The sequence below is a fragment of the Camponotus floridanus genome, unplaced genomic scaffold (genome assembly GCF_003227725.1).
Source record: "Camponotus floridanus strain SB8 unplaced genomic scaffold, Cflo_v7.5 scaffold3, whole genome shotgun sequence".
Taxonomy (NCBI): domain Eukaryota; kingdom Metazoa; phylum Arthropoda; class Insecta; order Hymenoptera; family Formicidae; genus Camponotus; species Camponotus floridanus.
Genome location: NW_020229436.1, coordinates 5,268,086 through 5,295,904, shown reverse-complemented (window position 1 = coordinate 5,295,904; position 27,819 = coordinate 5,268,086). Strand labels below are relative to the sequence as shown.

The following is a 27,819-nucleotide window of genomic DNA, read 5'->3' as shown; positions in this document are numbered from 1 at the left end:
GTAACCTTGAATATACTAGGCGCAGTAGGCGTGACAGGTGACAGCTGATTATAGCTTCTCTCTGACAAGAGAGAAATTGATGTTTAAATTTATTTTTCTTCAATAAGATATATAATTTTTCAAAGTTTAAATTTTCGCAAAATATTAACGATTGCTAGAGTGATTTGAGATTATCTTATCAATGCGCTTAACGTTATCAAACGTCAAGAGCGTGATTCATTAATATGGTTATGTATGGAGGCAAATTGGCTTTATTGACTTCACGATTAGTCAAAAGTAGATTGATGAGCATTCGAGAAATGAGTACAGCGGTTAACGCCGATTGCGTAAAATCTCTATTGTATAAGGAGTATGGCGATCCCATCGAGGTTCTTCAAGTAACCACTCAAACGGTAGAACAACCAGCAAATGATCAAGTAAATGTCATTATTATACTAATTATACCCTGTCAGTTTTTTTTGCTAATATTTTCTAATTGTTACATAATTTAATTGTCTTTTTTACGATGTAGGTATCTGTAAAATGGCTATTGGCCCCAGTGAACCCAGCTGACATAAATACGATACAAGGAAAATATCCTAGCAGACCTCCATTACCAGCAATACCAGGAAATGAAGGGGTCGGAGAGATAGTAGCGATTGGTTCCAGTGTGCAAACTTTGCGCATTGGAGATAAGGTGGTGCCAAATGGCCCCAATTTTGGAACATGGAGAACATTGGCTAATTATAATTTTAAAGATGTCATGAAAGTACGTATTATTCTCACAACACCTTGTAGCATATTATATTTGCCGCTTGTATTATTCCTCAGCCTCTGATTTTGACAGATGCCGAGTGATGTTGATCTAGTTGCAGCTAGTATGATGAATGTGAATCCGTGTACAGCGTACAGAATGCTGAAAGATTTTGTTCCACTGAAGCCTGGAGATACTGTGATACAAAATGGTGGTAACTCTGCAGTTGGTCAATTGGTCATTCAATTATGTAAAATATGGAATTACAAGTCTGTCAGTGTTGTTAGGGATAGACCAAATATACAGGAATTGAAGGTACTTATTATTGTAATCGTAATAATTTTCTTATAGTATTATAACTGTACACATAATGTAACAAACTCTATTCAGAATCAACTGACAAGCTTAGGGGCGGACGAAGTTTTGACCGAAGCTGAAGTTCGAGGTACACAAATATTCAAAAGCAAAAAATTGCCCACACCTAGATTAGCTCTCAACTGCATCGGTGGGCAGAGTGCGCACGAAGTATTGAGACATCTTGCTCAAGATGGTATTATGGTGACTTATGGAGGCATGTCTAGGGAGCCATTGACCATACCAATAGCTTCGCTTATTTTTAAAGTAATCATAAACTATCTAGCAAATTGTACAAACATTGCAAAAGATTAAAAATATAATTTATATCATATATATTTGCAGAATATATCGTTTAAAGGATTTTGGATGACAGCTTGGACGCAAGCAAATACAGAATCTCAGGAAAGAGAAGATATGTTTAAAGATCTAGCGACTCTCTTTAGAGATAAAAAGTTGCAGCCACCACCACATAAATTGGTACCCTTCTGCGAGTATCAAGAAGCTATCAGTAAAGCGCTCAGTTTCGATGGTAAAACGGGTGTAAAATACATCTTAGATTTGACGAAATCTTAAAATTGTTTTAGTATTGCAGTATTGTACATACAAAGTCTGTTTTTGTATCAGAACTTTCACCAATGCATTTAAAATCATTGCAATATTTTGTAATATATGCGTAATGTTTTATATGATTCACATAAACTGATGCACTTTTTGTAAAATAGGGGAATCTTTATATAGAGGTGTATTTATCTTTAGCAAAAATAGTGGGAATATATAAATATGTGGGAAAAATATAGAACATATAATTGCAACTGCAGATTTCGTCAGTTAAAATTCGAATTATTCGATCTCGTCAAGAAGATCCAGCAAATCCATGCTGCGTTTTAAAGTTTCATGCTCGTCCTCGAAAAAATCCGCGTATACATTGTCGAGTTTAGCTTTATAATCCTCGTTCAATTTCGGCTTTTCATTTTCTACATTATTTCGTTTAGTATTGTTTGCTTCAGCATCGATTTCCTTATTTGCGTTATTTATATTCTCCTCGTCTACGTTTGAAAGTAGATTAAGCGTGAATGGTCTCTCATAATTGGTCTCCTCAGTCCCGAGCTGGACAGCCAGCATACCTAGTTCTGCTTTCGCCCCGCAATCTTTCAAGAACTGTTGACTATCTCGCCTTCCCATTACACCGTATGTCGGCAAGTATCTAGTACATAATGAAATAATAATTATTAGTAGCACAATATTATAGAATCGAATATTGGATACTCTTTGTCTTACATGTTCTTGCCTAATAATGTTTTTCTATCACCAAAAGTGTCAAAGGATCCGCCACCGTACGTTTCAGGGCTCACGTCTTTCAACTTCATGGCTCCTAGAGTATCTCTGTGCTCCATGTATCTCTCATTGTACCCATGAGGCGTGAGGTTGAAGCTGGCGTCCTCATTCTGTAGACCACGACGCAGGAGAATTGAGACTCGCACGTGATATGATTCCAGTTCCTTCAGACAGTTCTCCCGCGCATTCCAGATCTCTTCAAAAGTCAGGCATCCGTAGAACTGCCCGTTGGAAAGGAGTTGGATTAGTTCATCGTTGGTTCTTCGTACATCCCGTTAAAGATACGAGATATTATACTCACGTCAACGACCATCTCCTGTACTAGGGTGACGCATTTTTGCGCATTCACATCGCTGACCATGTCGCGTATCGCATCGATGTGATTCAAAATAATGAGAATGACTTCCCTAGGTCCAGTAGCTGCCTTTAATTGATACTTGACCATCATAATCATCAGGTCGAATAGTTTGTCCATACTAGTCCTGTCTAGCTTCATAATGGACGAGAGAACGACACTTTCCAAGGTGGTGCGTAAATGTGACACACCGATCATCGGCGACTCTATGAATATCGATGACAATATCTTGGGATTGAGCAAAGCGGCGGTTACCTCGTCCAATACTGTAATTAATTTATAATTAAATTAGCGCATTTTAGCGAAACATAAATATCTATAAAATCTTCCTAAATTAATATTATACATTAAGATAATAGAGCATACAAAAAAATTAATAAATATTCATCAATATACTTAAAATTAATTATTTCAAAGAATAGTAATAATAAAATAAAATATTTTACTCTTATCTTGAAATATTTAAAGACATTTAAGAAAATAATATATATATATATATATATATATATATATATAAATGATATAAATATATATATATATAAATGATATAAATATATATATATATATATATATATATATATATGAGATACAATTACATAAAAGATTTGTTATAAGATTAGAAAAATTCATTATACAAATTATATAAAAGTACATAGTGCAAAACATATATTTATATCTTCAAAATATTTTAAGCGTGCGCGGCCTCGCCTTGTATTGTTTTGTCGGCGTCGATTTTTTGCGCCTTCAGCCTTTGTCGCAAAACATACAGCATTTCACCGCCCATGTTTAAATACAAAATAGGTGTCGAATGTAGAGACATTTTTTTCACGTAGGAGCGCGATTATTGTTAGGATGATACATCGGACAAGTACACAAGTGGTAAAGAGCAAGGAAATTGATGCGTCGTCTTGACAACATAAACGTACATAATACTTTCCATTGTTGCGATCGGTACCGAGACTGCGCGAAAAAATTCGCGTGCGAATCCACAAGATTAACATTAATAATCTATTCGAATTTTTGTCAAGAAGATTTTGGAATTTTCATATAGAATACATAAAATTTCACAGGTAAATCTTGCGAACGTCTTTTTATACAACAGCTGTTTCTGTAAGTATGTATATGTCAGGCTTTATGTATATTTTTTTATCTGTGATATGTTCTTTCGTTTCGAAATTTCGATAAAAGATTATTAAAGATAATCTTATGATTTTCTTTTTTTGCAAAAAAATAAAAAATCATTATTCAATTATCAATTATTCTTTAAAAGAGTTTTTGTTTCATTATTCTTTGTCTTTTTTGTTAATTAATTATATTTTTATTCTTATTATTTAAATAAAAAAACTTTCTATGTCATATAAGTATTCAATAACTAAAATTTATTCTTTAATGAAAAGTTCACAATAATTATAAATAACATTAAACATGCTATTGAGACAAAACCTTAAGAAATAAATTTCTTCTTTAAAAATTAAATCAATAAATATTAGCAAGATTACAATTAATCATGATGCAGTCATAAAAAGTATAATGTAATAATAATAATATATTATATAATAATAATATATTATAATAATAATATATAATAAGATTAATTGTTCTCAAATTTTTCCTAGAAAAGATTCTGAATTTATGACAATACATTTATTTATGAGAATTCATAAAGAGTTTTTCACAGATAAATTTTGCGAATATATATTCTCTTATACAACAGCTGTTTGCTGTTTATCTTTTCACATCTGAAGTTGGTCACTTTCGTGATCGAACACATGTGATACGTTAACCTGAAAAATACCTAACTTCAGATAGGAAGAGGTTCGCAATACGCAGCATACGAATGTAACACGTAACAACGTGTGTTTCTTCATAAATATTCGTCTTTATTCGTTGAATATGCTCTCTTTTTGCACTTACTTTTAGTATAATTTTATAAGAATAATGAGTTGAGTGTGTGTTAATATTGTTTACTTTACAAGGACATTTCTGATACGTATATTTTTGTTGATGTCAATTTGTAGTTGCAAAAAATAGATTTTGGAATTGTATAAATCACACGCTATCAAAATAAGGTCTGCTATATTTTTCAACGCAATTTAAGAGATTTTTAGAAATGCTGATGTGTCGTCATATTTAACATTTAATTAATAAATTTGCTCCAAAGTAGAAAAGAACATTTTTCCATATTTATAACATAACTTTTGTAACAAAAAGATATGTTTTTTAGATTAATCTGTGTGTATATTTTAAAATATATCTAGCAAATGTTATTTATAACAAAAAATATACTTATATACTTTATTTTTACTTAATTTATAATATAACCTGTATAAACTGTATTTATGTCACAAGTTTTTGAAATTTTCAGAGTAAAATAAACCATTAAATACCAAAGATGACATCTGAAGTGGTAAAATTTAGAAAGTTGAGGACAGTGATGAAAGATGGAACTTTTTGGGCAAAATTTACAGAATTAAAAATAGACAAATTGAAATTAGACGAAGAGTCTAAGATACATTTATGGGCAAGTTTTGATCTTGATGAGTATGTAGATGATGGACTCACTACTCACTTGACACTTAATTGTACATCATTTAATGAGTGAGTATTATACAAATATAAGAATGAAGGTTTTCCATCCTTTTTATAAAAAATAGATTAATTTACTTATAAATTTATTTTTCAATACAATTTGCATCTGTAGTATAATATTATTAATCATTAACAATAATATAAATTGTATTGTACGACGCATCAATTGTTAAATATCAGAAGAGGCTTCATTTAGATGAGTTTCAGAAATTTGGATACAACTTCTCACAATTCAGGAGTAGCTTGCTATGGATATATGATTAATACAAATACTTATGAAGCATTTAGACAGATAAATCATGAAGAGTTTATTGACACCATGGGCAAATGCATTATTGATAGCATTATAGATGGTACAGCTTTGCAAGAGCCTTGGCGTCTCTCGATATTCTTTATGATTGCATATTCAGATTTGAAAAAGTATCGATATTTTTATTGGGTTGCGCATCCGACTCCTTTCACATTGCCAGAAATTCGTTTGATTAAATTAGAGAACATATATGTTGAATTTACAAAGAGTCAATTAGATAAATTGCGAAAAGATTTCCTTCACTTGGATGCAAAATCAAAGAACTTTTTCGCAATTTTTGTATCTGAGGATGATTTAAATATTGCGGATTTGTCAAAAGGAGTGGAATATATAAAATTAAACACTAATAGCCGTGGAGATCCAAAACAGGTATAGTTTCATGAACTTACTTATTTTTATTTTTTTTCTTACTGTTCATTTCGTTCGTTTATCGAATAAGACACGTACTAATAATTAATTAAATTTGTCTTTAATATTATTCAGGAAGGGATTAAAGTGTATTTTGTATTTTATGATCCTTGGGCAACTAATGAACCTGGATGGCCCTTGCGAAACCTTTTGTGCCTATTATTGTGGCATTGCCCTACATATTGTTTGACACACAATATTAAAGTTGTAGCTATAAAGAATATATTTGAAGAAGGTCTGCGAGATCGTGTATTTACACTTAAAATCAAAGCTAAGGATGTGGAAAGTATAAGGAAAGCTATTTCTGAGGATCATTTAGTAGGTTGGGAAACTAATAGACATGGAAAAATGGGTCCAAATATAGATATTTTAGCCAAGTTCATGAATCCTATCAAGTAAAAATTTTTTGAATTCATTGAATTAACTAGCATTGGCATAGATACTCATGAATATTATATTTATATTTATATGTTACACTAGTTTATCAGATGCAGCGGTCAATTTAAATTTGAAATTGATGAAATGGCGTCTTGTCCCTAAACTAAATTTAGAAAAGATTAATAGTCTAAAATGCCTTCTGTTGGGTGCTGGTACATTAGGATGTTCTGTAGCGAGAGCACTCGTTGGCTGGGGTGTTACTATTATAACATTCGTAGACGGCTCTAATGTCTCTTTTACTAATACAGTACGTCAGAGTCTATATACATATACAGATGCGAAGGAACATCGATTCAAAGCGCTTGCCGCGAGAGATGCTTTGCTCGACATACGTCCTAACATGGCAAGTGTACCTTTATCAAATTTATGTGTTTATATGATAATATTTTGATGAAGAAAAAATTTATACAAAAATAATTTCATAATAATATGTATAATAATCTCTTGTGACTTTATTTTTTAAATCTATTAAAATTTAAATATATAAGACATACTTTTACACATATATATATAATTTATATGTATACTTTATTGAAATTTAATCTTTAATTTTAATCTTCTAGATCGCAGACGGTGTGGTTTTGGATATTCCTATGCCAGGTCACGTGGTCGGCGAAAGCATGATGGAAACAACCAAGGAAGCTGTGAGAAAATTGGAAAAACTCATAGCCGATCACGATGTGGTGTTCTTGTTATTGGACTCGCGTGAAGCCAGATGGCTGCCAACCCTCTTATGTGCCAAAATGAATAAAATAGCCATTAATGCTGCTTTAGGCTTTGATTCGTATACAGTACAACGGCATGGCACGCGTGATCTTGACGATATTGTCGCACCCAATCTAACGATACAAAATCCTGTAGGACGAGATCTTGGATGTTATTTTTGTAATGATGTAACTCAACCCGGAAATGTGAGTGTGTGTGTGTGTGTGTGTGTGTGCTTTATTTCAAACATATTCGGTTTTAAATATTTAACATGAAAATATAAAATTGGTATATGATAATTTAAAATATATAATTTTTTTAATTCTATGATATTTTTCATTTTTATTCTAGTCACAAACGGACAGAACACTTGATCAACAATGTACCGTCACTCGACCGGGTTTGTCGCAAATCGCTGCAGGTTTAGCAGTTGAATTACTCGTGGCCATAACACAACATCCAGAAGGGTAAGTTACATATATAAATATATTATATAAATTTTGTTTTCATATAAAATTTGATTTATATATTTTATAAATTATTATTATAATATTTAATCTATTTTTACATAGATCTTGTATAAAACATTTATATTCATCTACTTTTATGTAATTTCAAGAATTTCAGCTAGGGCGTTTATGAATAACGATAGCAATGATTGTCAAGCGAATAGTTCGTCGATAGGATTATTAGGTGGCATACCTCATACAATACGGGGTTCGCTTTGGAACTATGAAACGAAACTGACAGTCACACACAGATTTCCATCCTGTACAGCTTGTTCTATACCTTTAATTAAAGAGTATGACTATAGTCGTTTTAATTTCGTACTCAACTCTTGCAATGTGCCAAACTATCTTGAAAAATTATCAGGTCTTGAAGAAATATTGAAAAGACCAAATTTGGATGAGGTATGTATTGATTAACCGATTAAATATTAACATTTTAAGAATATAAATATATGCAAAAATATAAATAAAAAATATTTTGAACATTCTTTTGAATCGACTTATAAAATTTTTTATAATCACAGTTTATAATATTTACATTAAAATATTTATATTTGTACTATTTTCAATTAGAATTCTTAAAAATTAATTAAATTAGAATTTCTAAATATTCTAATTTTGCGTTTGATTTTATATTATATATATACATACATATATCATATATGCATATATCTTTTAATTTTAAGTTATGTTACACAATGGACAGTTCAAGTGAAGATGAAGAGGCAAAAACTATAATTTAAATGATATGGAAAGTGGAAAAATTCACATAAGAAACATAATTTAGATACAAACTATTTGCACTGTTTATATATAAAAATGATATATGATATTTATATATATACAAAATATAAAGAAAGATAACATCCAAAGGATTTCATCAAAGTAACACACATTCTATAAAATCAAAAGCTTTAAATACAAAAATTTGTTAATACATAAGAAAGATATACTGTAAGTAAAAAGTCTGCTTCTTTAATTTTGCATTTTACTTATAGTTGATGCATCATGCATATTTATATGTATGTTTACTTCAAGGCTTTATGTGTATTATTAACATATTGATTTCTTTATGCCTTTTTTTAAATATTATAATTTTTATATTGCTGAAAATAATGTTTACAAAACAAAAAACTTTTAATTTCAGTTTTTTTAAATTTAGTTTTATAATGAATTTTTTTAAATATAAGAGCTGGTTCAATAGAAAATATATATAAATTATGTAATAACATATATATGTAACAACAATTCTCAGATTATTGCTAAAATGTTAAGGAATAACTATCGTTATAACTATCATATTTAATCAATGTTGTTCATTTTATCGTTTCATAAAATATTTGTTATACATTGATTTTTTATGTCATATTTTTATTAAGATGTACCTGTAAGAATTTGCATTTGTAAAAATGGCATATATATAGCAAAATTCGAAAATATTTTCAAATAAATCACATCAGTGTTTCTCACATCTTAAATATTATATCACTAAAAATAAATTATTAAATATTATTATTAAGTATTATGTCACTAAAAATAAATTATTCATGTAAACATTATAAGCTTAACTAATTATTTTCCTCTTTTCTATACGATTAATCAGGAAATATTTCAAGGAATTCTGTTTCAAACAATATTTTTTATAACATGAAAAATTAATCATTGTTAAAGGTTCTTCCTTTTTCTCCTTTTTTTATTATGCGAACCGTAATTTTATAACTATTATAATTTTTTTTATATGAATACATTCCTGCTTTTCCCGGAAAATTTTTTGAATTTTTCTATTATCGCATGTTACATATTATATATTATCTTTCCATTATAAGGAACGTAATATATATAAATATATGAATGTTCTTTATCGGGTTTGCCTAAAATATATATTTATTCTTCTCTGCCAATTCTATTTCTTTTCTGTTTCGTCGACTACGGTTATTTTGTTGCAACAGCTGTAAAGAAAACTATAAGAATTTCGACAAACAGATATATGTCAACAGTTATATCGATAGGAAAATGTACGATTCGATTATTTACATTCGAAATATTTTTCCTCTTTTTTCTATTTTTATTGATTGAATATTATATATTAAAATTGTTAAATATATGTAACTATTTAAAATTTTAATAAAAAAATGTTCTTTGTAATAATTATTTTATTAGAAACACAATTTTACAATATAATATATATTATACAAATATATATCTTTTGAGATAAGAAGCGATAGAAGTCCAGAAATTGATCGAACTTTATGCGCTGATGAAGAATTTACTTATCTATTAAGGTGTTCACAAAAATTCCGATTTCCTATCGGAGTCTATACCTCAATATATATGAATAATCTGTTATCATATCTTTTTCTAGATAAAAACAGAATCTTTGAAAGAATTTCACGTAAAATTCGATTTATTCATTATGTATCTTTGCACTTCTAATTATAAAAATAAAGATTATAAAGAGAAGAGAATTTTTTCATGAGCATATCTCGACATACACTTTAGTGTTACGATTCCAAAAGTATATACGTGATATAATTTATATGCATGAATAATCTCTGTTATATCTCTGTGTATATTATTGACTTATACCCCTATAAGTAGAATGACCGCATTTTTCGTATGCGACTAAGCAACGAGGAGAAAAGTAGGACATTGCCATTTTTGGCAAAAAGAGCAAAATCAGAGACCAAGTCTTAATTGTATTTAATTATAATTATATTGTTCTTAATTATAATTATGTATTTTTTTTCTTTAGATCAAAATATTGACATCTTTTATACGCACTTGGATATGTTCACTTAATGTATACGATACATTCCGCGTGCGCGTTTTTTCACGTATGTAAATATTGCCAAAAATAAACTAGGACAATGTAAACGTTAAGCGATACGACTCAAAGTTTCCGAGGTTCTAACAAGCCAAGTCAAACAGAATAAAGTATATATCTACGCCTCTTTAATCATCATATATTATATAAATGCGAAACTAGGACAAACATTCTAGAGAAGAGAAGGAATTTAGGACGTATAAGAGAACACTTTGAGAAGGAGGACGCGTCCTCGGAAAGCAGGACGTCCGGTCCACAGTCATCCTAATTATGTATATATTATGTAAATTATATTATGTGATATATATATATATATATATATATATATATATATATATATATATAGAGTGTTTCTTAAGTGCGAAACATTTTAGGAAATAATTCTTTGTCGCAAATTAAGGGGGGTTTTTCATATAAACGTGTACTCCATTTTTTATGTTTTTATTATAAATTTGTTTTTGTTCCAATTTTTCCAACATTTGTTCTAATTTTATTTTTATTTTAAAATTTAACTTCTCGTAATTCGAAACCTATGCTATTTAGCATCGTGCTGTGGACGATAAGATATTTTTTTTTCTTGGAAATTACTGATTTTATGAAAAAAATAAAAGAAATAAAAAAATTTCGAAATAAATCAAACTTTTTAAAGCATATTTTTAGATGATCATATTTCGGCCCGTTAAAAAGTTCTAATAAAAAATTGAATAGGGATTGCTGGTTTCATATTTTTATAACAATACGAGAAACTGAAAAGATATTAATAAATAACCTTTTTTACTAGTAGAAAATATCCATCTAATTTCATTTTTTTAACTTGTTCTAAATTTGAGAAAAAAATAAAAACCTAATTTTTATCCCCATTTTAGAGGAGTGTAACTCCACAGGGAGGGATGTAGGAGTATATGTTTATATAAAAAATCCCCCTTCATTTTCGACAAAGAATCATCTCCTAAAATTTTTCGCACTTATTAAGAAACACCATATATATATACAGAGTGTTTCTAAAACGATGTCGATTTTAAGGGTATATTCTAGGGGTTAAAATAAGAAAAAGTTCATATAAACATGGGTCCAAAAATGCTTTTCGTCCGAGTTATAGCCCTCTAAAGTTGAGAGAAAAAATGGTCAAAACCACATAAAAATGAAGCTCATTATTAATTATTACGCTGTGCAAAACTTTAACGTTCTATGAAAAAGTCTCCGAGAGTCAATACATTTTTCGATTTTTTCCCTCAACTTTAGGGGGCTAGAACTCGAAGGAAAAACATTTTTGGACTCATGTTTATATGAGCTTTTTTTCTTATTTTAATTCTTAGAATACGCCCTTAAAATCTCCGACATAGTTTTAGAAACACCCTGTGTATATATATATATATATATATATATGTATATATATATATATATACATATATATATGTACACACACATATTATATTCGTCGCAAGTATCGATATTGCGCGGTGCGCGCATAATCGCCGAGTGATCTTCGCTGCTGGCGACGAGAGAGAGAGAGACTCCCGTTGGCGTATTTACAATACCGCGACGCGCGGCGGGCGTCAGTTGGCGGTTTTGCCGGCGGGACGCGACGATCGCGCCGCATACCGCGCATTCCAGCGTAATGCTCGAGCGCGACGAGAGGGCCGGAGGAAGGAGCGGGGAGGTGGGGAGGCGGGTGGGAGGGTGGACAGCCGAGGCCCGCCTGTCGGTGTCAAACGGGCCGCGCGCGTCCACCCGCCCGCATGCCATTAGATTTTCGTCGTTTTCGATGAAAACGCGTCCCCGTTGACGGTACGGAGCACCGGCGACGATAATTCCGAGGCATCGACGTCGAGTTTAACCGAGTGTCAACGCGCGGCGTAGGAGTGTCACGACGTAAATCGCGCGAGCCTCTGCGACCAGTGCGTCTCCACGGGTGAGTAAAGCGTAACACACGCATACCATACACTTACGCACGCATACGTATGTCATGTATACGCACGTCAAATAAAGCGATGCGGCGAGACACGACGTGCCGGCGCGAATCTTTCGAAGAATGTGCGCGTTTCTCTCTCTCTCTCCTTCTCTCTTTCTCTCTCTCTCTCTCTTTTTCTCTCGCTTCTTTTCCCCCCTTTTTTTATTCTTTTACGCTACGCCGGATTCCTCTATTGATTCCTCGCGAACGTCGAGAGACGCGCCGCGCGGCGGCGCCGACGACGGGTCGTCGTCATCGTCCTTGCCGAGTTCGCGCGGTAGAATCTACTCGGGGTGTTCGAATAATACAGTCGCTCGGCGATCAATCCGCCGAGCGAGAATTCGAAAAGCCGGCGCGCGATCGCGAGAAGTTGGCCGTTTTCGAAACCACCTTCGAGACGCTCGCCGTCGTGTTTGTCAAGGAACTTCACGCAGCAGGTATATTTGCGTATATTTGTCGCGTGACGCGATTTCGCGCACGCACATTTCGTCCCTCCAAAAAAAAAAAGAAAAAAGAAAAGTCACTGTGTCGTAAGGAAATAAATCTCCGAGCGCGCGAGTTGACATTTCGCTCGCCTTCGGAGTTTTTGCGGCGAATTCGCGTCGCGCGTGATTGACGCTCGAGGGTCGAGATTTGACGTCGACGTCGGGAATAATCGTCGTCGGAGGAGGAAATCGTATCGCGTAGCGCGAGGCGATACGTATAAAGGGGAACGCGTGACACGAGGCGTAAGATATTCGGAATTTTTTCACGGCGATGTTATTCGCGCGGGACGAGTATCGGCGTTTGAAAAAAATGCCTCACGACGTTTGTATTTTCGGGGAGAAGCGCATTCCGCAACGTTTGGAATTCGCGAGCTCGTCTTATCTGCACGTTCGACGAATTCGGAGCGGAGTTTGAAACTCGTCGAGCCGGTATCGTTTCAACGCGAGCTCGGATTTCTTGCGCGAAAATCATTTTCACGTCCGCTCGCGCGATTAAATTTTAACTACGATTCATCGTATCTCTATATTTTCCTAGACTTTTTTACCGCTCTCGTTCTCTCTTTTTTAGCTCAAGAGAAGTGTCAATTTAAATGCATAAAGTGTAGAAAGTACACGCGACGCGGAGAAATTTATAAAGGATTAAACTTGCACATTTTTTTTTTCTAGTTGACGTAAATGTTTTTTAGTTATTAATCTGTTGGGTATTTTTTTCAGAAAATATTGATCATATATACAGTGTCAGATTTAAATGTATTTAAAATATAAAATATTTTTTTTTATTTTTAATAACCGCAGAAATAAAATACGCTCTTTTTGCGAAACCGGATATTTGTAATTTTATACATTCTTTTTTTTATCGTATATTTTTATATTTTATAAAAATACGACATTCGAGTATGCTCGAGCAAATCGAAGGAAAGTGATATTTGACGTTTCGTATGCGGCGTGTAAAAGTTCGGCGGAATATGCCCGCGTTTGGAATTCCATTGAGTGCGTCGAACTTTTCTCAAACGATCATACTGATCTTTGTTTGAGGGATAAGCGACTGTCGTTAGATTGAAAAGCCAATTTTACACGAATAACCAAAGGATTTCTTCAGGAATTTAAATAGGAGGACCCCGACTGGATGTTTCTTTGTGTTTGAACAAATTTCCTTTGCAGCTGCTCACAGTCTTCCTTTGTATTCCGAGAATTTTCTTTTGCAGGTGTGCGATATATAAGAATGTAGATTTTTCAAGTTTTATCGCGATCTCTCTGTCGCAACAAAATTACGATTCTTGACGCATGAGTTTGTTTATCGCTTAATCCTGTTTATTTTGGATAACATCCCGATTTGTTAATCTTTAAAATTTATAAATAGAAATTTGTGCAATCGAGAGAAAAATCTTTCGTTATTTTCTTACTAAATATTTTTGCAGAAAATTACTTGTCACAAAAATATTACATTTTTATTTTATTCAATTTTTATATATATATATTTTTTAGATATGTATATAATTTGAATGAAATGAACATATATTTGTGTATAATATAAATTGTATAATTACACTTTGTTGTGTTTAAGATAAATGCTTAACAATAAAAATCAAAATTAGAATGAAAATTATATTTAAAATGACGTAAACAAATGAAGAGAATAATTAAGAGGTAGATCCAAACGGAATATAAAATATTGAAATTTTTAATGATTCTCACTCGAATCAAATTTTTTTTCGCGGATTCGTCAACGAGAATGTTCGACGAGGAATCTCGATCGGCGGTTTCGAGTTCTGGCGTTCTCGAGCTCCGCAGTCGCGTGTATAATCGCCCGCATACCACGTGCTATTCAGTGCGTATATATATGCACGTATATATACACGGTGTGCGTGAAGTTACAGATTATGAATCAGTGAATTGATTTTTTTCAGCGAGAACTTTGTGAGGTTTTATTATCGCTAGAATTTATGATGTTTAATATTCATGAATTCAATTACGTCATCATTAATATCGAATCAAAAAGCACACTCAAAAAAAAAGAAAAAAAGTCTTTCAATCGTTAAAAATGAAATAAATTATACACGTCTGCTTTTAGCTATTAGCGATGTTAAACATCTTTTTAATCTTGCATTATTGCATATTGCTTTATATAATTCTAAATTTCGTATTAATATAATTTTTATGAGCTTATTAAATAAGCTCATATTTAATTAAATAGAAAGAAATGTTTGCCACTTATAAAATACGAAACTTGAAAGCTATAACGTTTCGAGATTGATGGCATTCCTTCTGGTATTTTGTAGAGATACTAATTCTTGATCACCCTATGTATATATTCGATCGAATCTTCGGCCGAGATAACACGTCGCGTGGGAATTCGCCGATCGAGTGGTTAGAGTGGCGTGCATGATGCTAGTCGAAGGTGCGAAGATTCACCGTTCTCTCTGTAGCTCACACACCGTTAATTTAACGCTCTGCCTAATCAAATTAAATTAAATATACGGTTTAAATTTTTACGGTCATAACTTTGATCGGCGCGAGAGAGAAAAAGAATAGAAAACTCGAGTTTTTCTCTTATTTTCTACAGATTCTAAAAACACGCTTTCAATGATTTAAATTCTTCTAATTTTATATCTCCAGATTTATATACTTTCTTCATGTATAAATATAATTTTCACTATTTTTAAATATTTCTGAATTAAACATGCTTTTCATTTCTTTTCTATGATTTTTATTTAGCTTGTAATTTTATAAGTTGCTGGAGATCAGAGATAATATAAGTATCAAAGTAAATTATCTTCGTTATTTTTATGACGCAAAGAAAATATAATTAAACTAAAAATTTCAAAAATATCCCAGAGAAATACGGAATAATATATAAAAAATAAAATTTTTTCCTGAATAAATGAGTTCGGAAAAATTGAGGATAAATTAAAATGTTTAAAACTGCACGTATCAAAATTGTAAATTTCACATATTTAGAATTTTAAAAGTTTTATTGCGTCTGAATTTCAACCTCTCTTACATCAATTCGTGTTTATAAAGGCGCATCATTTCGTGTAAATAACGTTACTACACATGCGATTTTCGCATGCATGCAATACACTTTATTTAGGCCGTCCTTTCATTTAAATAGCACGGCAGCTGAGACGACGCGTGATTCATAAAACGTTTACACTATGCGTTACTCGCGTAAAAAAAAAAGAAATGTGAGGAAGGGGCATGGCCGAGGAACGGCACGCCTTTATAAACCAGATTCGTCCTCAAGCTTATCTCGTTGTTTTATCACGCGAGGAACTCGATAAACATGCGACAACGCACGGAATTGGGTGGTATCTCGTAGAATTCCTTTGAATAAAATAAAAAGATTGATAATAATAATTTACATAATTTAAATTTATAAAAATTGATAATGATTGATAATTAATATAAATTAATAAAATAGTTAACAAGTAAAGTAACAATTAATAATTCTCGAGTTGGGGATTTATAATCTTTGCAATCAAGCACTAATCTCTTATAACTCTGGATTTTTTTTATGAATTTTCTTTTCTTTATTTATTACAATCTTTTTATTTTATTAGGAGGGAATATAATCGTTTTATTTCCATCGATTTACACAAAATTTGCAGTTCTCCGGATTATTGCAGTATCTCATAGGATTCCTTTGAATAAATTAAAAAGATTGATAGTAATAATTTACAGAATTTAAATTTATAAAAATTGATAATAATTGATAATTAATATAAATTAATAAAATAGTTAACAAGTAAAGTAACAATTAATAATTCTCGAGTTGGGAATTTATAATTTTTGCAATTAAGCATTAATCTCTTATAATTCTCTTATAATTTACTTATCACAATCTTTTTATTTTTTTAAATTAAACATTTTAACTCTTATTGTTAGTGAGAATTAAAAATATATTTCAGCGAATTAAAGAAAGGAGAAGGGAATATAATCGTTTTATATCGATTTGCAAAATTTGCATTCTCCAGATTAAGAAGAAAAAGCTAAAATACCAGAAAGAAAGTAGTACGAAAGAAGAAAGGCGTAAAAGGGAGGAGGATAAAAGGTTGTTTATATTGTTATGATGAAATCGTGATGTCGACCGTACGGTAGTATTGCGAGAAGTGGGAAAAGCATGCGAGGAGAACGAGAAGGAATGAGAGAGATCGTGATACAAGTAGCGAGGGGCTCGAACTAGCAATCAACAATTCTTTTTTTCTCACAAATCCGAAAATATCATTTCTCTGTTTAAAATGAGATTGAATATCGCGGAAGCGACCATGTATTAGGCTTCCTTTTTATTTTACGTTTTACTCAGAGGATCTCAAGAAAATAGATAAATTATTTCTTAAAATATGTAATGTAATCAAGTTTATTATACTACTTATTTATTATACTAATTATAATAATGCAAATGCATTCTTTTCGAGTTTTTTTCAAAATTATATATTAATGAAAAACTATGAAACACTTATGTTTATTCGCATACTTTAGCAAAAATAGACAACAGTAATAATGATATTTTGTTTTTTTAAATATTTTTAATATTAAAAAATTTATATATATTAATATTTATATTACTATTCCTATATACTATCTGTTTCTTTGTATTTTCTTTGTATTACAAAAAAAATGTCAGATAATGTTTGTCAAATTATTGAGACATTTTTGGAAATTTTTCATTAATGTAAAACTCAGTGTTTGTAATTTAAAAAGAATGTAAGCGATGTAGGAAATATATATCAGTCCAGTTTGACGAAAATCTCGGACGACAAATGGAAAATAAACTTGAGAATTATCATAATTGTCAATAGAAAACTTGTAAACATTCTTCAAATATTTTAAGTATATTAACACAATTAAGAACATAACAATCAAGAAAGAATGCATTTAATTAATAACAATATCAAGAGACTCTTAATACGGAAAAAAGGAGCATAATAATATAAATTGCGTTATTTAATCATCGCTAAAGAAAAATCGATTCTTAAGTGGTCAAGGAATGTGTCAGTGGAAATATCATTATAACACCTTGCATTTAATCGAAGCGATTATCTATCGGTATTTGATTGATCATACTTCGCGCGAACGTGTCGATCCTGCCGCTAAAGTACGTGGCACGCGAGAGAGAGAGAGAGAGAGAGAAGGAGCATTGCGGGGGTGGGGAGTCCCGCGAGAGGGGGAGAGGTGTTGGCGGTGAGGAGTCCGCATTCCACAGACAATGTCACGTTTTTTAATCCCCGTTTTACTTTATTTGCGCCGCCTTCGCGGTCACGAGGAAGGCCCCAAACAGTTACAGTTCGACTTCTGTCCTTAGAGAGAGCGCCTTCTTTCGCGACGTGGAAACGGACGAGGATAAAGGACGACGTATCCTTGCCGCGAAGACAACGAAAGGAGGTAGCTCTACGTAGTGAGAATTCGCGAATCATCAGGGTGCGCGCGAATTTCGGGCGAGGGTGGCACCCGAGAGGAGGAGAAGGAGAAGAAGGAGGAGAGGAGAAAAGGAGGAAGAAGTTGGGACACGCGAAAGGAGCGAGGGAGGGAAGATATGTCCGCTGTCGAGAGTGCCTTGGACGTCCTCTCCAGAGCGGCGACGATGGTGCAAGGTCAGTTTATACCTTTTGGAATATTTTGCGATTCGCGCGAACCTTAAGGCTAGAATTCCTGATAACGTGTCTTCTTGTTGAAGCATCCTCGGCCGAGGTGAAATCGCTCTCACTTTATTCTAATTCAATACGTGATTATAAAAAAAAGTCGAGGATATTTTATTCCGTTTATTGTATCAATTATTTTTATTTTATATCATTATAATTGCCATTAAAATTATATGGGGGGAAAAATATATATTAAAATGTTTAAGAAGTTTAATAAAAAAATTAAATATTAAAAGACAACTTTGTCTTTTTTTTTTAAATTGCAATATCTGTTTATTATTGTTTTAAACACATATTAAGCAATATAAATATGCCTAGAGTTCGCCGAATTGCGAGATATAATTTAATTTTCATAGAGAGATATTAAACTGACTCTTAGGATATTAAAATTTTGAGAGATCTTGTGTGTTTTTTATTATATAATGATTTAATATTATATAATATCTTTAATAAACATATTAAAATATATATTAATATATTTTATTAAATAATTATTAATTTTTAATAAATTTATTAATCTTCAATAAATAAATAGTAATTTCTTCAAAAATGAAATAATCTGCTATAAAATAAAATGCACTATCAAATATTAAAGTATAGGAATTTTTTCGAGGATTTAAAAATAAAAAATCAAAACGTTTATAGAATTTATAACAAAAAGTCTATTGCTCTCGATTCTATCTTGTTCATATTCTCAAAAATTCCTGCAATCTTTCCTATTCTCTTCCAGGAAATTTTAAATTATATATATATATATATATATATATATATATATATATAAATAATACACTCTCTGATAAATAATATACAAATAATGGGTATGGTGGTTCAGAGATATAGGGTGATGTAACGCGATCAAATTCGCGCGAAATGCACAGACTTTAGAAACAGCGACGACTACTTGACATGCCGTCGACATTCCTCGCATAATTCGTTTAATAGTCATTCTATATTTCGCGCGCGTGCACGATGGCGTTAACCAGGCTCGTTCGTATGCAAGCTGCGGCGAATCGCCTATTATTATCGCAGGTGCCTAGTCATAATGCAATATGCCATTACCTGACATAAATTCGCGATTGTAACATACGGTTACTATCTCGGTTACAATCCAATCCGCAATCGTATTTATAAGGAATCGATCGTACGATCGCGGGTGAGCAATCGCATTCTTCGCTTTGTATTCAGTCAGTTCCCTTACGAAATCATCTTTGCAGAATGATCCGAATGCTTTTGTACGATTGCTGAAATAAGGAGCAGGGCAACGAACGTATACTAGTACATTTTATTTACACAGTTACTTAATAAAATGTTTCAAATATTATATGTATCTGTAATTTTTGATATATTTTGAAAAATAAATGTGTGAAATATGGCCTCGAACCCTTCCTGCCAAATTTTGAGATTTTATAGAAAATTTTTAATTTTGAACAAAAACTTTCCTATAAATCTAAGAAACGAAATAAAATATTTCCATCTCAAAATATGATTTAATCCTCTATAATTTTCAATACTTTTTGTGAAAAAAGATATTTTCTTAGATTTTGTAAAAAGTATATATTGGAAAAACGTGATTTTAGAGATTTTGGACGGCTTATTGAAGAAGCATTTTTCGACCCATGTTTATAGAAAATTTTTTGTTCAAAATTAAGTTTCTTACGAGATTTCAAAATCTGGTAGGAATGTTCGTGGTCATCCTGTATATTTTGCTAGAAATTTATAAAACTACAGATTATTACGTTTCTTTAATATTTAATACAATAGTTATTTAAAATTTTTAATACAATAATCGTATTAAAAAATTGTATTAAAAATTTTTTAATATAATAATTATTTATAACTGTCATTATTTTTTAATAAAATTTATCTAGTCTGGAAAAGAAAGGCCTATGATATTTTACAAATATATAATATTTTCTATTTTTAAATATATAACACATTCTATTTTTTCTTTTTCATTCAGATCCGGTCTAGATTCTAATTTCAAAGTATTAACGAAAGATCGATTTAATTAATAAGAGGTTATTGGTCTGGCGTTCGTCATCCGCTCAGACGATCATTTTATTAAACGAATTCTGATCCCTGATTTACACTTGCTGAATAATACCTCCGTACCTCGAAATGTTGTCACAATGATTCCGCATAGTCGCCGTTTATAATCATGCAATTCTGCGTATTGCAGATTAAATACACATATTCAACTCTGCGCGAATGCACATTTGCTGATCTTGAATTTTTATTCTTCGATAGAGCGAACTCGTTTGTCCTCTGCTTACACCGATGCATTTTATCAAAAGATTTTAAACAAAATGTGCATTGGCTGCTAAAAATTCTCTGTTGCATTTCATACTTTTTGTTTCGAATAATAGATCGAATGAATAAAACAGTGATGCAAATTTATTCATGATGCAAATTAAATGAACCTTCCATGTGAACTCTCTCTCTCTTATATTTCTTAATATAATTTCCTTACAATTTAATGAGTCATACGATCTCCCACTTGAAAAAATGTCTATTATTTATTATTTATTTATTTATATTTATTATTATTTATTTATTTTTTATTATTTTTTATTTTTTATGTCTGCTGTAATTGTTCAGAAAAATTATATGTAAAAAGTTAGCACCTTTGTGAAAGTGTCGTAGACTTGGCGACAAAGTCGTGCGATAATGATAGTACATGAATATCGAAAAAATTAAAATAAACGCTCTCCGCCGCTATCAACGCATTCATGCGTGCGTTGCGTCGATGGGCCGTCTCCATCGATTCTCCATCGTATGTCTTCGTGCATATAAAGGGTCGAATAAAATTGCTTGTTCTATCATCCACGTAGTGGATAGTCTTCGACTTATGGACTCGATCTTTCCTATATATTTCCGATATTTTCATAATCGTTTTTTAACGACCACTCTATGATTAATATTGTAGAAAATTTTTTTATTAATTAATTGCATTAATTAATATTATATACTTTTTATTTTTGCATTTGACTCGCCCAAAAGTGTCTTGGAGATATAAAAATCGCAAACAGGACGGATTTCGAGTGGCTCTCTCATTTTGATGATTTTATTGAATCTTAATCAAATAATCAACGGTCATTTATGTGCAAATCTTTAAATCTTGGCACACCCTGTACATGTCCTGTCTACCTGCAGGAAAGAAAAAGATAGAAAGGCCGAGAGAGAAAGCAAGAAGGGAATCGAGTTGGTTTCGCGCGCTCGTTTGTAGTATCCACCTTACAAACACACGCTTAAATTCGCGATGTATCCGTGCAAGATGCCCTCCCCGTACATTCGTGTACGTGTCAGCGTGTTTGTGTGTGTAAAAAGCAGCCTCCTTCGGTTCCACGTGGATGGCGAGGGGGGAAGAAGGCGAGGTGGACGACGAACCGAGGAGGCGGTGGTGGATGAATGAATGAATCTTAAGACAGTCGTGAGAGAAGCGCATCCACGAAACCGCGAGCTCGCCTTCGGAGGGACGCGCGTTTCAAAGGACTCATCATCGTCCTGGACATTGTGCGCATTTCGCGATTGTGAGCTTCTTTCCCGCAAACGCGTCTCTCACTCTCTCGCATCTCCTGCGTTTTGTGGTTTTTCGCATTTTATCTCGTACTCTCGATATATAAATATTTCGTCGAATTCGCCTTTTTCTTCGATTTCGCCTGTCGCTTTCCGTCCAATCATTCTCAATTCTTCACCGATCTTTTTCCCCAATATTTCGATCCCTTCGACCGTTTTGTGATCGTGATTGGGTATTTTTAAAAGCAAAGTGATAATTTGTGTTTGTAGAAATTTTAGAAGAAAAAGAAGAAGAGATTAGTGCGCAGAATAAATTTACTCGAGAATGACATTTTTAGAACCGTGCGCAGATTTTTCCTCATCCCGGATAAAAGTGGCAAAGTGCTTCGAAAAATACGTCGAGCGATATGTCCTCTAAAAAGTTTTAATGCAAAAGTTACTTTTTTTGCTACACACTTTTGTATGTACTCAAATTAAGTGAAAATTACTCAAACTGTTGTAACTTCACCGAGTTTGAAGAGTAACGAGAAGTTGTTTCGAGGGAGCGTTTTTTCCGAATAAATAAAAAAAAGCTCGATTTGAGAAAAGGATGCAATAAACTTTCTTAGTGATTCCACTCGTCGGGAGACCAATCACTTTCCATCTCTCGTGACGAAGGACGGTCTCCTTAATTTGACTCGCTTTTGCAATTAATGCTCTCAAGGTAACATGGAGATCCCATCCAAGAGACGGCGTCTTTGGCAACCGTGGCGTAACATCGATAATCTTCGACTGGTTTGCAAATCGGAAGGTATGTTACTCTGTAGAGCGCGACGGAGACTGAGAGAGAACTCGGAGGCGATCTATAAAACGATGCAAGTTAAATGAAATATATTAAAAATAAATAAAAAAAATCCGAGAAAGTCTACGGTTGAATTCAATAATAAATTGAAGCCTTTTTTTCTGGACCGGTTCTCTGCTGAAGATTGCGGCGTTATTTGATAAGAACAAAGTTATTAATGGTATATGCACACATGTGTAGATTCAGAGACGTTGAATGAATGTTGAAGTATCTTATCTCTTATGTAAATTTTTGAGGAGTTTTGATAATCTCGATCCATTCTGGACAGGGCTAGCTGTATACTCTACAATGTGTCGATAAGGAACAAGAGTCATATGTTGGTTTGTTAATTATCAGCAGGCCTTATCGAGAAGTCAAGCGACTCGCAGACGGAAGACCCTCCCGCCCCGCTCACTTCTTCGGTCCATTCATCTTTTCCCTACGCCTCTAAACCAGTTTCACCATCTTCCTGACGATCCTCTCACGACTATTAGGCACTTCCTGCCCGTCCTGGGAACCGGACTCGTTTTTATCATCCTGCCCCTTCGTCCTTCTTCCCTTCCTGCTCCTCCTCTACCGATAGCAGCGAAGGAAGGGTTGTCGTTAGATCGGTTTTCCAATTCTAGATATCTCGTCGCGAGGAAATGGGCGACCCTCGACGATTTTATTTCGACCCATAATGAGAAAGATCCAAGGACACGCGTAGAATTTCGTACTTCGTTCTTCTTATGACGTCAACAAATTAAATCCCATGTAATAAAAAGTAAAAAATAAGGAGAGAAGGACAAAAATAAGAAGAGAAGAATTTTTCTTTTCATCGAAAAGAAAAATTCAATATTATACTTGTAGGTATTAAAGAAAAAATTTATACAGATATCGAAAGAAAAAAAGATTTATGAAGGTTCGTGAAACTTTCATTTTTTTCTAATCCGATTTGAATTTTCAATTAAGTTTCTATGATATTTTCGCATAATAGCAACGTAACATATACATACAGGTATAATATTTTATTACGAAAAAATATACTTTTTAAAATAACCACTTTATTTTACTTATTTCAGATTATTTTTTAAAGACATATCATGCCTATCATTCGACATATCAAATGTATTGAATATTGACATCGTTACCAATGATATGTGATGCACCAATCACAAGTTCGCAGATTTTTTTCTATTTATATATAGATTCTTTTTTACTTCCAAATATGCAACCATTGTTTTTTATAGCTCTGTTATCCCTGCTTTCACCCTGAATTTGTAGTAATGCGACCCATGCGTAACATTCCTTCGTTTCATTGTACGACGGGACGTCGAAAGAAAAAATAAGTTAGTATTTTTCCTCGAAGGTTTAGCGCATACCTTCGCTTCAAAGTTGAACGACACACACGTACCATCTCATACTTCTTTCGACTACGAACTATCTCGTATTGGAGTAAAATAATTCAAGGAATATAAGAGGAATTCGATTCAGAGCAGTGAATATATCAGTGGCACGATAATTATATAATAGATCGAGTGTAAAATCGATATAAAAAAGAGACACAAGATTTGAAAAATCAATCTTGATCATCTCTTCGCTGGTACAATCATCGATTCGCTAATCTATCATTTTCACTGATGTGACCGGCATTTACAGTAGCATCTTCGCTGCTTTGTATGTTGCAGAGGAGAGACCGAAATCGACGAATTTGCATCGGAAGCCGAGCAGCGCGTGGCGCAAGGAGCGTAGGAGAGATCCGATTCAGAGCGAAGCGTTGGATATGTCGGCGGCCCGGCAGCATCATCATCATAGCAGACCGAGTGTGATTGTTCCCACCATGCCACAAGCCGGTAAGCATTATTTTTCTTAGCTAAAAAAGAAAAAAGAGATTTTATTAAAAGATTAATTACGCCAGAAAAATGTTTCGCGTTGGAATGTAAAATTCTTCGAAGGACAAGAATACTATTTTTTTTAATTCAATCAATGAGAAGATGATGTTTCGGTATTTCAGCTCAGTATTAAAGAATTTTGACGTTGAGATAAAAAAATACAAAAATTTGATATCACGTTAGAAAATTTTCAGTGACGAAATATAGAGGTTCCAGTTTGAATTCGAGTTGTAAAATCTTGATATTGAAAAAAAAGTTTATTTTCATGATAGATTCACAAGTTCTGTTTATATTCTGTTGTAATTCCTTAAGAAGAATGAGATAAAACATTGAAATTGATCTAATTACAGCAATTAAACACTCGATAATTACAGACAAAAATTAAATTAATTATTGTGAGGGAATAAATCATTAATAATAAAATTTCTTATTTAATTACAAATTAAAAATTAATGTAACGTTAACGTTAATGTTTACGTTAATGAAATTACTAAAGTGGAATATTAAAATATATAAAAACTCATTAATTGTAAAAAGAGATGATTTTCATTTCTCTTTCATTGATATTCAAGATATGAAGAAATCATTTTAGAAAATGATAAAGATTAATCTATCGTTAGAGTACAGCTTGTATAAACAATAAATTTATTGCCATGCTTTGTGCTGTCCGGTATTTTTACCGGATTGCTTCCGACTAACAACGGATATTCTGACGATGTCGTTAAGCATTTCGCGTTTCCGGGACCCTATTGTTGTCAGAGGGATGCCTACGTTCCATGACAATGCAACGCCCGTTGCACCGAAATATCGTGCAGATGTGAAGTCACTTTCAATGGGGCTATATGGTTAATCCCGGCAGCATTCTTTGGTGTTTGCAGGCTTTCCTGAAACATTAATCCTTGTATTAGTCATGGATGAAATTAACACGATGACGAATAATTCGAACTACATCATATGACACTAAATAGATCTATTAGTCTCATAGATGTTGATTTGAATATTAAGATATTTCAGAAATATCTATATATATTGTTAGAAATTATAATAAATGTCATTTAAATATTTAAAAACATAACTAATATATAAAATTTATATACTAAACATATGAAACATAAACACGATTAATATGATTAATATATCTCTCCGAATTTATGTTTCAATAATTCTAGAAATGATAGATTTTTTACACATTTTAAAAAAGATGCTGCAATTTAAAAATTTCTATATTAAAAATTATCGAATTATTTATATAATTTTGCGAGGCTGTTATTCCTTATTCTAAATCTTTTATGAATTTATTTGTAATAATTAATTATATATAAATTCATAAAAGATTTAGAATAAAGAATAACAGCCTCGCAAAATTATATAAGTAATTCGATAATTTTTAATATAGAAATTTTTAAATTGCAGCATCTTTTTTAAAATGTGTAAAAAATCTATCATTTCTAGAATTATTGACACATATATTCGGAGAGATATATTAACCATAATAATTATACATATAATAACATATTATTAAATAATTATATATAAATAGTATGAAATTTTACAAGTAATGTCAATATAATATAAATTTTACTTATCACTATCAAAAACGCTATTTATTTGGAATTAATTACGATTAATTACTATTTATTTGGAATTAATAACGAAAGGGAATTGCATATTTTTCTTCAGGCACCACGATCGAAGACTCAGCGGAGACGCCGACAGCGATGCCTACCACGGCGGGTGGACAAAGGACCGGCATCAGGACAGCTGGTGGCGTCAGCGATCCCGCGATCGATGAACACTTCAAGCGATCATTGGGCCCAAAAAAATACGCGGCCGTCTTTAATGCCACTAATACTGACAAGGAAACCGGCCTGAGTGGTAAGTATATATTAAAAATTTTTCCACGTGTGAAAAAGGGGTAGAAAAGTAGATACAATATGAATCCACCTTGAGTCAACTGTGAATGATGGTATTTTTAATGGTCCAGGTTAGACTCGATCTGGATTCGATTTATCGGCTCGTTATTTATGAAGTGTGATTTTTATCAACTCTCTCTACTGGTAAATGATTTAAAAAAATATATAACATACATACATATATATATAATAAAATAATTTTTTATGATCTTTGTCTTACAATTAGATCAAGAAGGTATTTTTATAATTTCGATTAAATAGATGGGAAATTAATTATTCTAAAACATTCGTTTTGTAAGAATATTTTTCATAAAGAAGTCAAAGTTTTGGAACATGTGATATACAAGTAGATCAAGTGGAATTATTTAAACTCAACTGTATCGATTTAGTTTCCTTGGTGGTCTAGGCTGGACCAATCTGTCTTATGCATTCTTTGCGCAGTTGATGATCACTTTGCGAAAGCGCTCGGCGAGACTTGGACAAGGCTTAAGGCGAACAATCGAAGCAAGGAATCCACCTAACCATTGGAGAAATTCGTCAGGATTCTTAACGTCGTTCTCGTTGTCGTCCTCGTTGTCGCTTGACGACTATCGTAACCCATTTGGGTGAAATCGTTCCAATCTCGCTCGTTAATTATGCACTAGTGATAAGTTATTATTACCAATAAGAGTTAATTGCATTCGCGTCTGTATTCGAAGAGTCCGTACATTGAAGTAAAGCTGAAATTAAGAGTTTTTAAATAAACGTTGAGCTGAATTGTCAGGCGGTACGACCTTGTTACAGTGCACTTTCTTCGACTTGGATTTCTATATCGATACTCGACATTTAAAAGGATATTTAAAAAATGACAGATGTTTCAAAAATGAAACATGATAGATTAAAATCGAAAATATTTAGACTATATAAACATTAAATATTTTTATAGATTTAAAATCAATACACATTTATTCTTTTTCTTTGATTAACTGGCAAAATAATATGATTTATATTCTTTTATTCTTTCTCCACATCCGGGCTTTTTGGTAAAAATTAATTTGTATTAAAATATTTTGTTTTAATTG

General features: G+C 32.3%; 4 protein-coding genes across 7 annotated transcripts; 3 read left to right on the top strand and 1 right to left on the bottom strand.

Moving 5' to 3' along the window:
- Positions 1-25: 25 nt before the first annotated feature.
- On the top strand, positions 26-1,909 carry LOC105256350 (enoyl-[acyl-carrier-protein] reductase, mitochondrial). The gene is made up of 5 exons (XM_011266185.3): positions 26-416; positions 512-748; positions 827-1,048; positions 1,124-1,354; positions 1,433-1,909. Exons 1-5 carry the CDS (start codon positions 225-227, stop codon positions 1,661-1,663), a joined length of 1,113 nt encoding a protein of 370 aa, XP_011264487.1. The 5' UTR covers positions 26-224; the 3' UTR covers positions 1,664-1,909.
- LOC105256348 (protein OSCP1) lies at positions 1,906-3,666 on the bottom strand. Its single transcript, XM_011266183.3, has 4 exons — positions 3,489-3,666; positions 2,727-3,046; positions 2,369-2,646; positions 1,906-2,294 (listed from the first exon to the last, which is right to left on the bottom strand). Exons 1-4 carry the CDS (start codon positions 3,598-3,600, stop codon positions 1,931-1,933), a joined length of 1,074 nt encoding a protein of 357 aa, XP_011264485.1. The 5' UTR covers positions 3,601-3,666; the 3' UTR covers positions 1,906-1,930.
- On the top strand, positions 3,487-8,720 carry LOC105256347 (ubiquitin-like modifier-activating enzyme atg7). 3 transcript variants are annotated; one of them, XM_020029096.2, is made up of 9 exons: positions 3,487-3,850; positions 5,146-5,378; positions 5,577-6,048; positions 6,163-6,482; positions 6,568-6,868; positions 7,089-7,436; positions 7,582-7,697; positions 7,850-8,141; positions 8,426-8,720. In XM_020029096.2, the coding sequence occupies exons 2-9, from the start codon at positions 5,173-5,175 to the stop codon at positions 8,480-8,482; spliced, it is 2,112 nt and encodes a 703-aa protein (XP_019884655.1). In that variant the 5' UTR covers positions 3,487-3,850; positions 5,146-5,172; the 3' UTR covers positions 8,483-8,720. The 3 variants fall into 3 exon arrangements, with proteins under 3 accessions (XP_019884655.1, XP_019884656.1, XP_011264484.1); XM_020029097.2 differs by lacking the exon at positions 3,487-3,850 and adding an exon at positions 4,541-4,634; XM_011266182.3 differs by lacking the exon at positions 3,487-3,850 and adding an exon at positions 4,550-4,849.
- A 3,492-nt stretch (positions 8,721-12,212) lies between these two features.
- Positions 12,213-27,384, top strand: LOC105256351 (transcription cofactor vestigial-like protein 4). 2 transcript variants are annotated; one of them, XM_011266186.3, is made up of 5 exons: positions 12,213-12,475; positions 18,302-18,590; positions 24,642-24,806; positions 26,526-26,720; positions 27,200-27,384. In XM_011266186.3, the coding sequence occupies exons 2-5, from the start codon at positions 18,533-18,535 to the stop codon at positions 27,277-27,279; spliced, it is 498 nt and encodes a 165-aa protein (XP_011264488.1). In that variant the 5' UTR covers positions 12,213-12,475; positions 18,302-18,532; the 3' UTR covers positions 27,280-27,384. The 2 variants fall into 2 exon arrangements, with proteins under 2 accessions (XP_011264488.1, XP_025265869.1); XM_025410084.1 differs by lacking the exons at positions 12,213-12,475; positions 18,302-18,590 and adding an exon at positions 22,719-22,944.
- The last annotated feature ends 435 nt before the right edge of the window (positions 27,385-27,819 follow it).

Bases quoted from the DNA above. Each gene is read 5' to 3' on its own strand.
- LOC105256350 (XM_011266185.3), top strand. From the start codon at position 225: ATGGTTATGTATGGAGGCAAATTGGCTTTATTGACTTCACGATTAGTC. The intron at 749-826 runs GTACGTATTATT...TGATTTTGACAG, and splicing joins ATTTTAAAGATGTCATGAAA to ATGCCGAGTGATGTTGATCT. The intron at 1,355-1,432 runs GTAATCATAAAC...ATATATTTGCAG, and splicing joins TAGCTTCGCTTATTTTTAAA to AATATATCGTTTAAAGGATT.
- LOC105256348 (XM_011266183.3), bottom strand. From the start codon at position 3,600: ATGTCTCTACATTCGACACCTATTTTGTATTTAAACATGGGCGGTGAA. The intron at 2,647-2,726 runs GTGAGTATAATA...TCCAACGGGCAG, and splicing joins TACAGGAGATGGTCGTTGAC to TTCTACGGATGCCTGACTTT. The intron at 2,295-2,368 runs GTAAGACAAAGA...ATTATGTACTAG, and splicing joins ACATTATTAGGCAAGAACAT to ATACTTGCCGACATACGGTG.
- LOC105256347 (XM_020029096.2), top strand. From the start codon at position 5,173: ATGACATCTGAAGTGGTAAAATTTAGAAAGTTGAGGACAGTGATGAAA. The intron at 6,869-7,088 runs GCAAGTGTACCT...TTAATCTTCTAG, and splicing joins TCGACATACGTCCTAACATG to ATCGCAGACGGTGTGGTTTT. The intron at 8,142-8,425 runs GTATGTATTGAT...TTTAATTTTAAG, and splicing joins AAAGACCAAATTTGGATGAG to TTATGTTACACAATGGACAG.
- LOC105256351 (XM_025410084.1), top strand. From the start codon at position 22,863: ATGGAGATCCCATCCAAGAGACGGCGTCTTTGGCAACCGTGGCGTAAC. The intron at 22,945-24,641 runs GTATGTTACTCT...TGTATGTTGCAG, and splicing joins ACTGGTTTGCAAATCGGAAG to AGGAGAGACCGAAATCGACG. The intron at 24,807-26,525 runs GTAAGCATTATT...ATTTTTCTTCAG, and splicing joins TCCCACCATGCCACAAGCCG to GCACCACGATCGAAGACTCA.